This window comes from Stenella coeruleoalba (assembly GCF_951394435.1).
Source record: "Stenella coeruleoalba genome assembly, chromosome: X".
NCBI classification, from domain to species: domain Eukaryota; kingdom Metazoa; phylum Chordata; class Mammalia; order Artiodactyla; family Delphinidae; genus Stenella; species Stenella coeruleoalba.
Window position 1 is genome coordinate 14,506,159 of NC_137152.1, and position 12,710 is coordinate 14,518,868.

A 12,710-nucleotide genomic window follows, 5' to 3' on the forward strand; every position below is an offset into this window, starting at 1 on the left:
GACAGTTACCCTGTATTTGGTTTTGGGTTTAAAATACATGTGTTTGTCATACATTTTATATGTATATTATATTTCATAATTTTAAAAGAGAAAGCACAAAAAAGCAAGAAACATTGTCTGTAATCCACCACTTGGGAATACAAATAGTTTATTTTTTAATGGATTTCCTTCCTGTTCTTCTCTTTTCCTGGGCATAAATACCCTTTTTTTGCTTCGTGTGTTTTTACAAAATTGAAATAATGCCGCAAAACTTACAAAATCGAGATCAAAACTGGTTTTTTCTCTTTATGAATATTTTGCCCTAATCTTATTGGAGTTCTTTGAAAGACCAATGTCCTATAGTGGTAGAGGCAGAAGACATTGTGTAGGAGGTTGCCTGGGTGATGGGCAAGGTACTGGAGAAGGCAGCTTACTTTTCTTTTTTAAGAAGCTTAGAATACCTAATGTCTTTTAGAATGAGTGCAACCAACACGTCATGTGTATTTGGGTTAAATAGGACTTTGTATGCGGACCTAACCATTGACCCAACAAAATATGCTGAAACCTGGTACATTTGGAGAACAGTGAAAAGTTAATTGAGAGTGAAGCATTGGATATGTAGGAAGTGGCAGAAAATTTGTCTGAAGTGGTAGATGGAGCCAGATTGTGAAGGGTTTTCTAATGTTAATGATATTGGATTTGGATTAATCCTATAGGTAACAGGTAGCCAGGAGAGCGGTTTTTTTTTTTTCTTTTTAAAAAATTTAATTAAATTTGTGATACACTGAAAAAAAAAATTTAAATACATTTTTAATTTTAGTATAGTTTCAGATCTCCATAAAAGTTGTGAAGATAGTACAGAAAGTTCTCATATACCGCATACCCAGTTTTCCCTATTGTTAACAACTTACATTGGTAAGGTACATTTGTCACAACTAATGAACCAATACTGATGCATTATTATTATAAACTACAACCCATGGTTTATTCAGATTTCCTTAGTTTTTACTTAATGTCTTTTTTCTGTTCCAAAATCCCATCCAGGAGACCATATCACATTTAGTCATCATGTCTCCTTAGTCTCCTCTTCTCTATGACAGTTTCTCAGACTTTTTGTGGTTTTGATGACCTTGACAGTTTTGAGGAGGACTGGTCAGGTATTTTGTAGAATGTCCCTCCACTGGAATTTGTCTTGTGCTTTTCTCATGATTAGATAGGGTTATGCATTTCTGTCAAGAAGACCACAGAGGTAAAATGTCATTATTATCACATTATATTAAGGGAACATACTATCAACATGGCTTATCACTGGTGTTGTTGACCTTGATCAACTGGCTGAATAGTGTTTACCAGGTTTCTCCACTATAAAGTTATTCCTCTCACCCCTGATCCCCCACAATTTCCATACTATACTCTTTGGAGAGAAGTAATTTAGTGCAGCCTGCTCTCAAGAGGGGTGTGTGTGTGTGAGTGTGTGTGTGTGTGTGTGTGTGTCAAGCTCCACCTTCTTGAGGGTGGAGTATCCACATAAATTATTTGCAATTCTTCTGCATGGGAGATTTGTCTCTTCTTCAGGGAAGAATTTTAAGCAAAGAAATTGTACTGTCAGATTTGGTTTGGGGAGGGAAAATTTAACAGCAGTGTGAAGAAGGGGGTAGAGTAGGGAAAGGCAGAGGACCAAAGGATCAGATAAGACACTCTTGGGACAGACTAGGCCAGAGACACAGAAGTGGTCCTGGGAATAGAGAAGAGGGTCCTACAGGATTTGTGGAGGGGGTGGGAGGGAGGAGACAAAATGCCAGAAGTGGAGAGAATAATAAGTCCATGTTCAGTTTAACTGAGATGTCAAGGAAGAAGTATCAAGTAGCTTGAGAGAATTCTTAGTGAAGAGCTTTGATCATAGGTAGAGTTAAAACGTTGGCAGTGGTAAGCTGGCACCTCAAAGGTGAAGCCGTAGGAAGAGCTGGGATCATCCAAGGAGAACACATATTTGAAGAAGAAAAGAGGAACAAAGGAAGAAATTCTGGGAACACCAATTATGTGGAACAATGTTTGCCAAGTTCCAAATCAATAGCTGAATAATTTTGGAACATTCATGCATTTGCTTGCACCAGTTCAAGAAATGGCTAATAATCAAGAACATATTTTGGTACTGCTTTCTCTCTTTATGTAATTCAGAAAACTTTTCATGTGGATGTTATAAAGAGACATAGTTCATCCAAAAATGTATGAAGCATGCCAGTGTAATTTTTGTATGTACAGTACCAGTAAAAAAAAAAAATCAAGATTTGTGGGTTCTTTTTCAGATCAAAACAAATACTATTGCTCAGAGCAGGAATTAAAGAAAATACAAAGTTAGAGATTTAAGAGTAGACTCTGCTTTTTAAACTATTCTTTTAATAAATTTTAAATTGTGCGATATTTAAGACATTCAAGAATGATGAATTAGAAGTGGAAAAAATAATCATTTTTGTCTTTTTCCCTATTTAAAGGAAAGTTTTCAAAGTTTCACATTAAAATGCTATTTGCCTTGCATGTTTTTGTAGTTTAACTCAACTAAATCTCTGGAGAATAGAAGATATTGTAGAAAAAGTGTCATATCATGGAAAAAAACATTAGACTAGTTATCAGAAAACCCAGGATCCATTTCTGATTCTCTTACTAATTGGGCAGTCATACGGCACTTGGCATTTCTGGGTCTTGGTTTCCTCATCGATAAAAATGAGGTGGGGGGGATCCACCTACCCATCCAAAGATAGTTGAAAGGCTGAAAAGAAACAGATGAGACTACTTGAGAAAATATAAAACACTATAAAAAACAAGACATTATTATTATTATTGAAAAAATCTGAGAGCATATTAAGGAAAAGAATAAGGACTGGAATATCAAGAAGAGAAAGATAAGAAAGCCTCAGCGTTTACTATTCCTTCATTCATTCCATTTATTGAGCACAACTACCATGGAATATTGTTTGGTGCTGAGGAACTCTGAGTTTTGAAAGGCCGGTAAACAAGTAAACTGATACCTACAGAAGTAAGGAAGGTCTACTATGAGAAAAGTGACTAATTCTGCCTGGGAAAATAAAAGTAGGCTTCTCAGAGGAGGAGACATTTGAACTGGATCTTGATAGATGAATTGGAGTTTTCAGGAGAGAAAATTTCGGGCAAGAGACAAAGAAGTCGCTATAGCCCCTATAAAGGACTGAGGGGAAAAATGTACAAATATATCATAGAGTTTTGTAAGGGTGGGCAAGGTGAGTTTGGGGCTTTATGAGACACTCAGCGAACACGCAAATGACTTGTCTCATCAGGATGTAGATGAATGGTTTTTTTTTTTAAGCTCTTTTGTAAAAGGACTTAAGTCTAATCGGTTTCAAAATTCTGTACATGTGGCAGACTCCAGGCTGGAAGGCCTTCTGACAAAGGCTATTTGTATAACTAATTTGTGTTGTATTTTTCACATTAAAAAAATCCTTATAATAGTTTAAATGATAAGGATTTTGATGAACAGTGAAAACGTTTACTAGTCACACCTTGATCAGATTAATGTCATGCTCTTTTTCTTTTCAAGTTAAAAGATGTTATATTTCATTTCTCTAGTTAAAAAATATGCATTAGGCAAGCCATAGCAATCAAGCCACCCCTCCTTTCCTAGCTACAAAGTTAGCTTCACACAAAACTTTCACTCACACAAATACTTTCTTAATGGTCTGGGAGCAGTGAAAAACATTTTTCTAAAAGCAACCTAAAAGTTGCTGAAAAGTTAGACATTCTCCTCTGTGCTCTTTTGTGCTTAAATTCTAATAATGGTAAGAATTTGCCCACCTGTCAGAATAAAAGCAAAGCTAACATTTGATGACATTCAATTAAATACGAAAAGGCTGAGATAACTCAGTTTCCTAGTCTAAAGGAGGTACTTAATGGATGGCTAGAGAGCAATCAAAATTAACATAGAAAGACTCCTAAACATAGACCCAAGATCAAAAAGAAATGAATACTATTAGAAATTCACCAGAATCTAGACCCCATGGGGAGGGTTGGCTGACAGAAAGTATCCCAGGATACACCAGTGTGGTGTGATTTAAGAAAGACTGATGCTAAGATTATAATCCTTTCTCAACCTAAAATATAAAGGAAAATTTCCAGTAAACCTGGGAACTATAATGTGTACAATGAGATTTTGTAATGACAAATGCAAGCAGAGAACGGACCTTGCGGATTCTTTAACAAAAGAAGAGGGTTAAATCTCAGAACTAGAATTTAATAATACCCAACTAGAGATAACACTTCACCAGATATCAAAATGTTCTCTACAATAAGGTACTGATGAAGAAACCAAATCAATGAAACAGGATAAGGAGTTTGGAAATAGACTCATATATGTGAAAAGTTAGCCTACGATAAAGGTGGTATTTCAAAGGACAGCCTGGTCAGAAGTGTTGGAATGATTAGCTATCCATTGGGGGGAAAAAGGACTCCTACTCCACACGATAAACAAAAAGGAATTCCAGATGGATTGAGGGTGTAACTGTAAAAATTAAAATCTCTGAAAACAGTAAAAGTATACATAATGGAACATGTTTGTAAACCTGATGCAGAGTTGTTCATCCTAAGGAAGAAAAGAGTTCACAAACCATCAAGGGAAATATTCATAATTTTGACTAAGTAATAACTAAACCTTCTGTCCCATTTTAAAAGACACTAAAGGTTTAAAGACAGACTGTAGACTAGTACAAAATATTTGTAACACAAATTACAGTCACATAATTAATTTCCATAATATATAAAGAACCAGAGTTTAAGAAAAAAGATTACCACTTATGCATAGATGACTTACACACACATTTTTATGCTCATTCCAGGCCTCTCTTGTGAGTGCCAGACATCTGTACTCACCTTCTACTTGACATCTCTTGCATGACTCAAAGGCTCTTCAAACTCATCTGGCCTTAAACTGAATTTATGATCTTCCCACACGTACCGGGTCTTCTCCAACATTCTTTTTTCTCCGTGAAAATATCAATCTACCATTTTTATTTTTTCAATTGGAGTTGAAAGAATCAATTGATCCTACCAGTGCTCTGAGTATCAAGTCTATCAATTGATTCCCAGAATCAATCAACCAGAAAGCTACGAGTCAACCTTGGTGTCTCCCTCTCTGTCATCCATCATTTCCAATCCTTCACTAAGCCTTGTCAATTGCACCTCCTTAATAGTTTTTAAGTCCATCCACTTCACTCTATCTCCAGCACTACTTCCCTCATCCAAGTCATCTGACCTTGGCTACTGCAATAGCTTCCTAGCTGGTCCCCATATATCCACTCTGTCCTCCTAGATTCCTGTTCTTCTCAATGTAGTCTAAGTGATCTACTCAAAAGCAAATCTACTCTTACCACTCAGACTCTGGTCTTTAAATGCCACTCTCCATTAAAAGGAACCAGGACTCCATGGAGAAATGGCTGATTCCTGGTCAGCGGCATGAAATGCATGAGATAACCCTTTTCCTGCCAGGTAGCAAGAAAGCTATCAAAGACTAAGAAGTCTGTCAGAAGGAAACAGGAAGAAAAAAAAAAAAAGCAGGAACCACCTTGAGTGGTCCCCATTGGCCTAAAAGGAGACAATTTGGGCATAAAACATAATGATAGAATGGATTAAAACACATTGAGTGTATAAAATCCATGAGTTCGAATTGATAATATGAAAAGAGAAAGCCAAAACAAACAAATAGACTTACTAGTTGCCATTGGAAGTAGCTCGGTCATCAACACCTTGCTTTGAAAACTGGTAATGAAGGGGAAAGGATTAGTCTTTATTAAGAATAATAATCCTGTTTTAGGATTGCCAAATAGTCCTGATTGATGGAAAAAAGTTCCCCACAGAAGAATTACAACTAATAAGCACAAGAGGAATGACAGAATTATAAAATCTCCACTTTTGACATGCCTAATGAAATAACTGATACAGATAATTATCATCAAGGGGTGATAAAACCATTACAGGAAAGGCGGCCGTGGAACTAGACGATATCAGGAGACCAAAGTATCACGTCATTGATCACTCACTGTAAAGGACAAGCATCTTTACAATGGATGGATCAGACTGTCATCACCTGAACCCAGTGTTCAGTCTAAAAGAGGGATGACAGACATTTTATGCCTCTTGATGTGATCAAGATGAAGTACATAGAATTGCCTATGAAATGCTGTGTTCTCCAAACCATTGAGCCTTAATCCAATCGAGCCTTTAGATCTAACTTCTACTTTAGAGGAAATATGAGGGATAGAGGAAAAAATTAAACACATAATGAGGAAGTAACCAGACTAATTCAGAGGGTTAAATATTCCATGAGACAACTCACCTGGTTTCCTCCAAAAGTCAAGGCATGAAACAAAAAGAGGGAGCGAAGACTGTTGTAAAGTAAAAGAGATTTAAAAGGCTTAATAGGGCTTCCCTGGTGGTGCAGGGGTTAAGAATCCACCTGCCAGCACAGGGGACACGGGTTTGAGCCCTGGGCCGGGAAGATCCCACATGCCGTAGAGCAACTAAGCCCATGTGCCACAACTACTGAACCTGCGCTCTAGAGCCCGTGAGCCACAACTACTGAAGCCCACGTGCCACAATCACTGAAGCCCGCATGCCTAGAGCCCGTGCTCCTCAATAAGAGAAGCCACCTCAATGAGAAGCCCACGCACCACAACGAAGAGTAGCCCCCGCTCGCAGCAGCCAGAGAAAAGCCCGCGCACAGCAACGGAGACCCAACGCAGCCAAAATAAATAAATAAAATAAAATAATAAATTAGATAAATTTAAAAAAATAATAAAAGGCCTAATGAACACAATGTGTGGACCTTATTTAGATCCTAATTCCAAAAAACCAACGGTAACAAAAGGCATTTTTTTTAGACTATTGAGGAATATAGAGTAGGTATTAGATGATGTTAAGGAATTATTGTTAATTTTATTAGATGTGATAATGGTATTGTGGTTACTTGAGAAATTGTGGTTTATTTTTTGAAAAATTCTTATATACAAATGATGGAGATGTATGACTTTGGCAAACAGTTTGACAGTTTCCTTTTATTTATTTATTTATTTTTGGCTGTGTTGGGTCTCCATTGCTGTGTGCGGCCTTTCTCTAGTTGCGGCGAATGGGGGCTACTCTTTGTTGCGGTGTGTGGGCTTCTCACTGCGGTGGCTTCTCGTTGCGGAGCACGGGCTCCAGGTGTGAGGACTTCAGTAGTTGTGGCTCACAGGCTCTAGAGCGCAGGCTCAGTAATTGTGGCGCACGGGCTTAGTTGTTCCGCGGCCTGTGGGATCTTCCCGGACCAGGGCTTGAACCCATGTTCCCTGCATTGGCAGGCGGAGTCTTAACCACTGTGCCACCAGGGAGGTCCCGAGAAATTGTTCTTATTTATTAGATATGCACACTGAAGTTTTCAGAGGTAAAATGTCATAACGTATGGGATTTATTTTTAAATATTTCAATTTTAAAAAGTGAGAGAGAGAGACGCCTTGCAGACACTGCTGCCCCTGAGCCTCCTGCGCCGCCCAGTCATGGTCAACCCCACCGTGTTCTTCAACATCGCTATGGATGGCAAGCCCTTGGGCCGCATCTCCTTGGAGCTGTTTGCAGACAAATTTCCAAAGACAGAAGAGAACTTCCATGCTCTGAGCACTGAGGAGAAAGGATTTGGTTATAAAGGTTCCCGTTTTCACAGAATAATTCCGGGATTTATGTGCCAGGGTGGTGACTTCAGATGTCATAATGGCACTGGTGGCAAGTCCATCTATGGGGAGAAATTTGATGATGAGAATTTCCTCCTGAAGCGTACGAGTCCTGGCATCTTGTCCATGGCAAACGCTGGCCCCAACACAAATGGTTCCCAGTTTTTCATCTGCACTGCCAAGACTGAGTGCTTGGATGGCAAACATGTGGTCTTTGGCAAGGTAAAGGAGCACATGAATATTGTGGAAGCCATGGAGTGCTCTGGGTCCAGAAATTGCAAGACCAGCAAGAAGATCACCATTGCTGACTGTGGACAAATCTAATAAATTTGACTTGTGTTTTATCTTAACCACCAGACCATTCCTTCTGTAGCTCAGGAGAGCACCCCTTCAACCTCATCTGCTCAAAATATCCTATAATCTTTGTGCTCTTGAAAAGGAGCAGGACCCTATGGTCCTTGCCGCCCCCCCTCCATGTCCTCAGCCTGCCTTTTGTCTGTGAAAAACTTTAGCCAAAGAATAAGTTTCATCAGAGAAGTGAGAAAATGCAGAAACAAAGGAAAACCGTCAAAGGAGACCAAATAATAATAGTTTAGTCATTAAGCAATGTCAAGGACCTTTAGTTCCTCCTTAAGGGCTATAGATCATGTTCTGAGCAGTATCCTGTGAGCTGCCTTATAGATACTGAGACCCCCACCAGGTGGAAGACCCCCACCAGGCTGTAGCCATGACATAAGCTGCCACAATTCTTACTGGCCTCAAAGAAATGGAAACAAACCGATCCTGGAACTGAAGATTAACTGTACTGTAGTGGAATAACTGAGGACATGGAAAGGAGACGTGACCCATGAGCCCACCCCCAGCAAACTGGGGGCTGGCGAATAAGCCAGAACTGCAAACAGTCCTGATTGCTTTGAGCCCCCCCCACCCCCCGGCAAACTGGGAGCCTGCAAAGAAGCATTGAGTGCTTTGGGCACTGATCCATGAGATGTCCTCAGTATAATCAGAATGGTGGGAACACAAGGAAATGTCCTTGTGCTACTTCAGTATAATCAGAATAATGGTGGGAACTTTGTGCTGCTTTTGCGCTCAAGGACGAAGCACGGCAGGTGCTCAAGAAAGCCAATTATTGCTTGTATAATCAATAAAAACATAGTTGCTGCTTTGGCATTTCTGAAATGTTAAGAAAACAAGTCTTAAAGTGTAAACCTAGATAATGCTTTAATAAAAGCTACCACAGCAGGACAGACGGCGCTGTTTTGCCTGAGCGAGCGGCAGCCCTCTATTGCTGTGCTTCGGCACAATTCATCTCGTGTGACGAGCTTACTTTCGGCCCTGTCCTAAGATAAACTACAACACTGTACCTAAAACAATCGAGATGATGCTGGTCAGACCACTGACGACCAGTTTCAAGATGACTGTCAGAGCTGACTGTATTGTTTCTGCAGGTAGCCCCCTCTCTCTGTCTATAAAAGCTCTTGTCCCCTGATTGTCAGGGGGGCAGTTGGCCTTTGGACAGGTATGCACCCCCCGCCCCCCCCCGCCCAGTTGCCACACTCCGAAATAAAGCAAACTTTCCTTTCCTACCAACACTTGTCTCTTGAGAATTGGCTTTCAAGCGGCGAGCAGCCGGACCTGGGCTCGGTAACACTCTCACTGCAGTTCTTTCAGTTCCATATTTTCCTTATCCCCCTCCAAGTTTAACTGGATTGCAAAGTTTAGTTTATGATTATGAAATTAAAACTAAACAACAAAAAGAAAATGAAAAGTAAAAGGAGAGAGAGAAGGAAAAAAGGGATAGATGAATCAAGTGTGGTAAATGGTAATAGCTGTTAAAACTGGAATGATGGTTTTCTGCCGGTTTCTTATACTTATTCTCTATACCTTTGAGTAAGTGGAATTTTTAAGTTTAAAAAGTTTTTTTTTAATGTGAAAAAAAAGGCATGTCTGATTCTGTCAACTCCCTACCTAGAATCCCTCCACGGTTTCCCACTGTTCTTCAGATAAAGACAAAAGTGCTTACTGGGTTTTACAAGGCCCTGGGAACTGACCCCTTCCTTCCTCTCCAGGGTCATCTCATACCACAAGCCTTGCCTTCTAGAAACTAAGAATTCAGTTGGAGAACCGAGAAAGACATTTGGCATCACAAAATCGATTTAATTTTGCACGACTACCTATAGGAATTGGTTATATTCTCTGTGGCCCCAAGCCATTCATTCTAGCAGCTGCCGTTGAATGTATGGTGGTGCCTGTTAATAGTGTCCAGTGGTTAGGCCATTCCAACATGGCCAAGTGAGAGATGTATCAAAGCCCACAATTCTACGTATGCAATTTGAAAAACTAAAATTATTTTTTTAGAGAAACTGTACAAAGGGATGTCTTGAAGATCCCTCTTTGAAAAGGGTTTTGGGTCCATTCCACAGCCATCTGCCACTGCCCTAATCTAGGCCATGGTTGTCTTGCTCCTGGCCTAGGGCAGCAACCTCCCAGCTGGTCTCTCAACTTCCAGTTTCCTCCCCTGTGATCCATTTTCCATATGACAACCAGAATGAATTTCTACAGTGCAAAAGTAATCATGTCCCTGCTCTGCTTAAGTAGCTGCCTGTTGCTCCCTAGAGAAATCCTGAACCTCTTAACAGGCTTGGAAAGCCCTTCAAGGCTTCATTCTCTCTCTCCAATCTCATATTTCCCCATTTCCCCCTCCTCTTCCCTACCCTCCAACTCAGAGGCTCTAGACATACCGAACTTCTTCCAGTTCCTCAAAGAAGCTCTCTTACCTCACCTCTGAGCCTTTGAATGTGCTTTTCAATCTGCCTGGATGGTTCTTCCCGCCACTTCGCCTCATCCTTCGGTGGAGTCACTCCTGACTCATCCTTCAGATGTCAGCTTAAATGGTGCTTTTTCTACTTGTCTTTGTTGTGTTTTCAGAGTATCCTCTATTTAGCACTTACTATGCTGGATTGTCAGTTCTCACTTAATTACTATAAACTTCACTAAGGCAGAGTCAGTCTTGCTTCAACTGTATCCTCAGCATCTGGTGCAAAGCCTGGGGAATAATAACAACTTGATAAGTGTCTGTCAAATGAACGAATGAACAAAGTCTCTATGAAAATAGCCTGCTAGATAGCTTACCTGATTCCACCTTCTTCTCCTTTAATTCTTGTTAGACTTATCTTTCTAAAACACCACTGTCATCACGCTAAAAGCATTTAATTGCTCCTCGTTTCTTACAGATCAAGTACAAAAGTTTTCAAGTGCCTGCATAGTTTTTTCCTATGCTGTCTGTCCAAATTGATACTATGAGGAAGATTTTTTTTTCTCCAGAAATGATAAGTTTGTTTGTTTGTTTTTGCAAGAAAAGAATTAAAACTCCCAGGGCTCCCCACCAGCTTTCATTTACAGGGACTGCAAGGGGCAAGGTGGACATAGAGTCCTGGATCCTCCAGCTGTCCTAGAGCAACCCAGAGTAGCTAAAGTGGGGAAGAGAGGAAGTCCTAGTGGCCACTTTTTCCTGGGGGAAAAGTGCATAATGCAGTGAAGGAGAAGGTGAAAAGCAGGAGTTGCTACTATAATGATTGGATGTGTTACCGAGTCCAAGCTCGCTCTGCTCGCCGCACGACAGGTCAATGAATCGGAGACGAGGTGATGAGGCAAGGAATACGACTTTATTCGGAAAGCCGGCCGACTGAGAAAATGACAGACTAGTGTCTCTGAAAAACCATCTTATCTGGGTCTGGATGCCAGTTTCTTTTATAGAATCAGAGAGGGAGAGGCAGTGAGGAAGTAAAGGAAAAGGTCCATCAGTCTTGCAAAACATCTCCTGGAATCACCAGCCTTGATGAGGGGATGTGTTAGTTTCTTTTTTTCTTGCAGCCACTCACAGGTGGGCAGGGTTCCCAGAGGCAGGCCATTATGTATGATTACAATAACAAAAGCAACGAAAAGCAAAGGTTAGAGACTTCCCTGGCAGTGGTTAAGAATCCACCTGCCAATACAGGGCACACAGGTTTGAGCCCTGGTCCGGGAAGATCCCACATGTCGTGGAGCAACTAAGCCCGTGCACCACACCTACTGAGCCTGCGCTCTAGAGCCCGTGAGCCACAACTACTGAGCCCGTGTGCCACAACTACTGAAGCCCGCGTGCCTAGAGCCCGTGCTCCACAACAAGAGAAGCCACCGCAATGAGAAGCCCGCACACGGCAGCGAAGAGTAGCCCCCGCTCTCCACAACTAAGGAAAGCCCGTGCCCAGCAACAAAGACGCAACACAGCCAAAATTAAATAAATTTTAAAAACAAAACAAAACAAAGGTTAAAGTCAAAGAAACAGATCCAACATGGAGTCTGATTTAGCTCTTCCCTGTTACAGATGCATAGCTAAAATCTAGTTTCCATGGCTACAGCCTCTTGACACCCACCAGGCTGACTAGACCCCAGATCATGGATGCATAAACCTCTCGTCTTCAGGATTGTGCTTGTCAGCGGTAACACTGAAGCATCAGGAAGATGCCTTCTACCTCACTTCCACTGGGGAGTGTAGTTTTTAGCTTTTTAGCCCCTGTAGTTTTTAGCTTTTTAGCCCAGCATACACATGAGAAGGAGGTTGAAATGCATGCCAGGTGCCAATTGACCATACCAACCAAATAGATGGAGGAGGAATAGATGGCAGAAGTAGTAGCTTACAGTGGCAGCAGCAGCAGGAAAGTGCTAATGACTTTGAACCTTCTTTGTACTTATGAAAGAAACTGCTCACGTCTATGACAGTAGGCTGATTGTCACAAGAAGATGTATACTTCCATCATGGAAGCTCTCGAGCCTCAGTGTACTAACTCATAAAATGACATGGTTAGACCAGATTTCTATTACTTTAGAAATAGTCAAACTCAATAAGTACATTGAAGTAAGAGCAGCATATTCATTTAGAGAAGAGCAGGAATATTTCGATCTAAAGCAAAACACATTTTCATGCTTTCAAGAATATATATAATAGCATCTGTAATTGGACTAGTG

At 40.6% G+C, this 12,710-nt stretch overlaps 2 protein-coding genes across 2 annotated transcripts in view; both read left to right on the forward strand.

Annotated features, from left to right (window-relative positions):
• Positions 1–12,710, forward strand: part of CDKL5 (cyclin dependent kinase like 5) — a 250,077-nt gene that overhangs the window by 23,198 nt on the left and 214,169 nt on the right. The gene's annotated exons all lie outside the window — the stretch shown is intronic.
• On the forward strand, positions 7,497–8,325 carry LOC307180792 (peptidyl-prolyl cis-trans isomerase A-like). The gene has a single exon (XM_079911289.1). It carries the CDS (start codon positions 7,533–7,535, stop codon positions 8,025–8,027), a length of 495 nt encoding a protein of 164 aa, XP_079767415.1. The 5' UTR covers positions 7,497–7,532; the 3' UTR covers positions 8,028–8,325.

Excerpts from the sequence above, each read along its gene's own strand:
- LOC307180792 (XM_079911289.1), top strand. The coding sequence starts at position 7,533 with ATGGTCAACCCCACCGTGTTCTTCAACATCGCTATGGATGGCAAGCCC.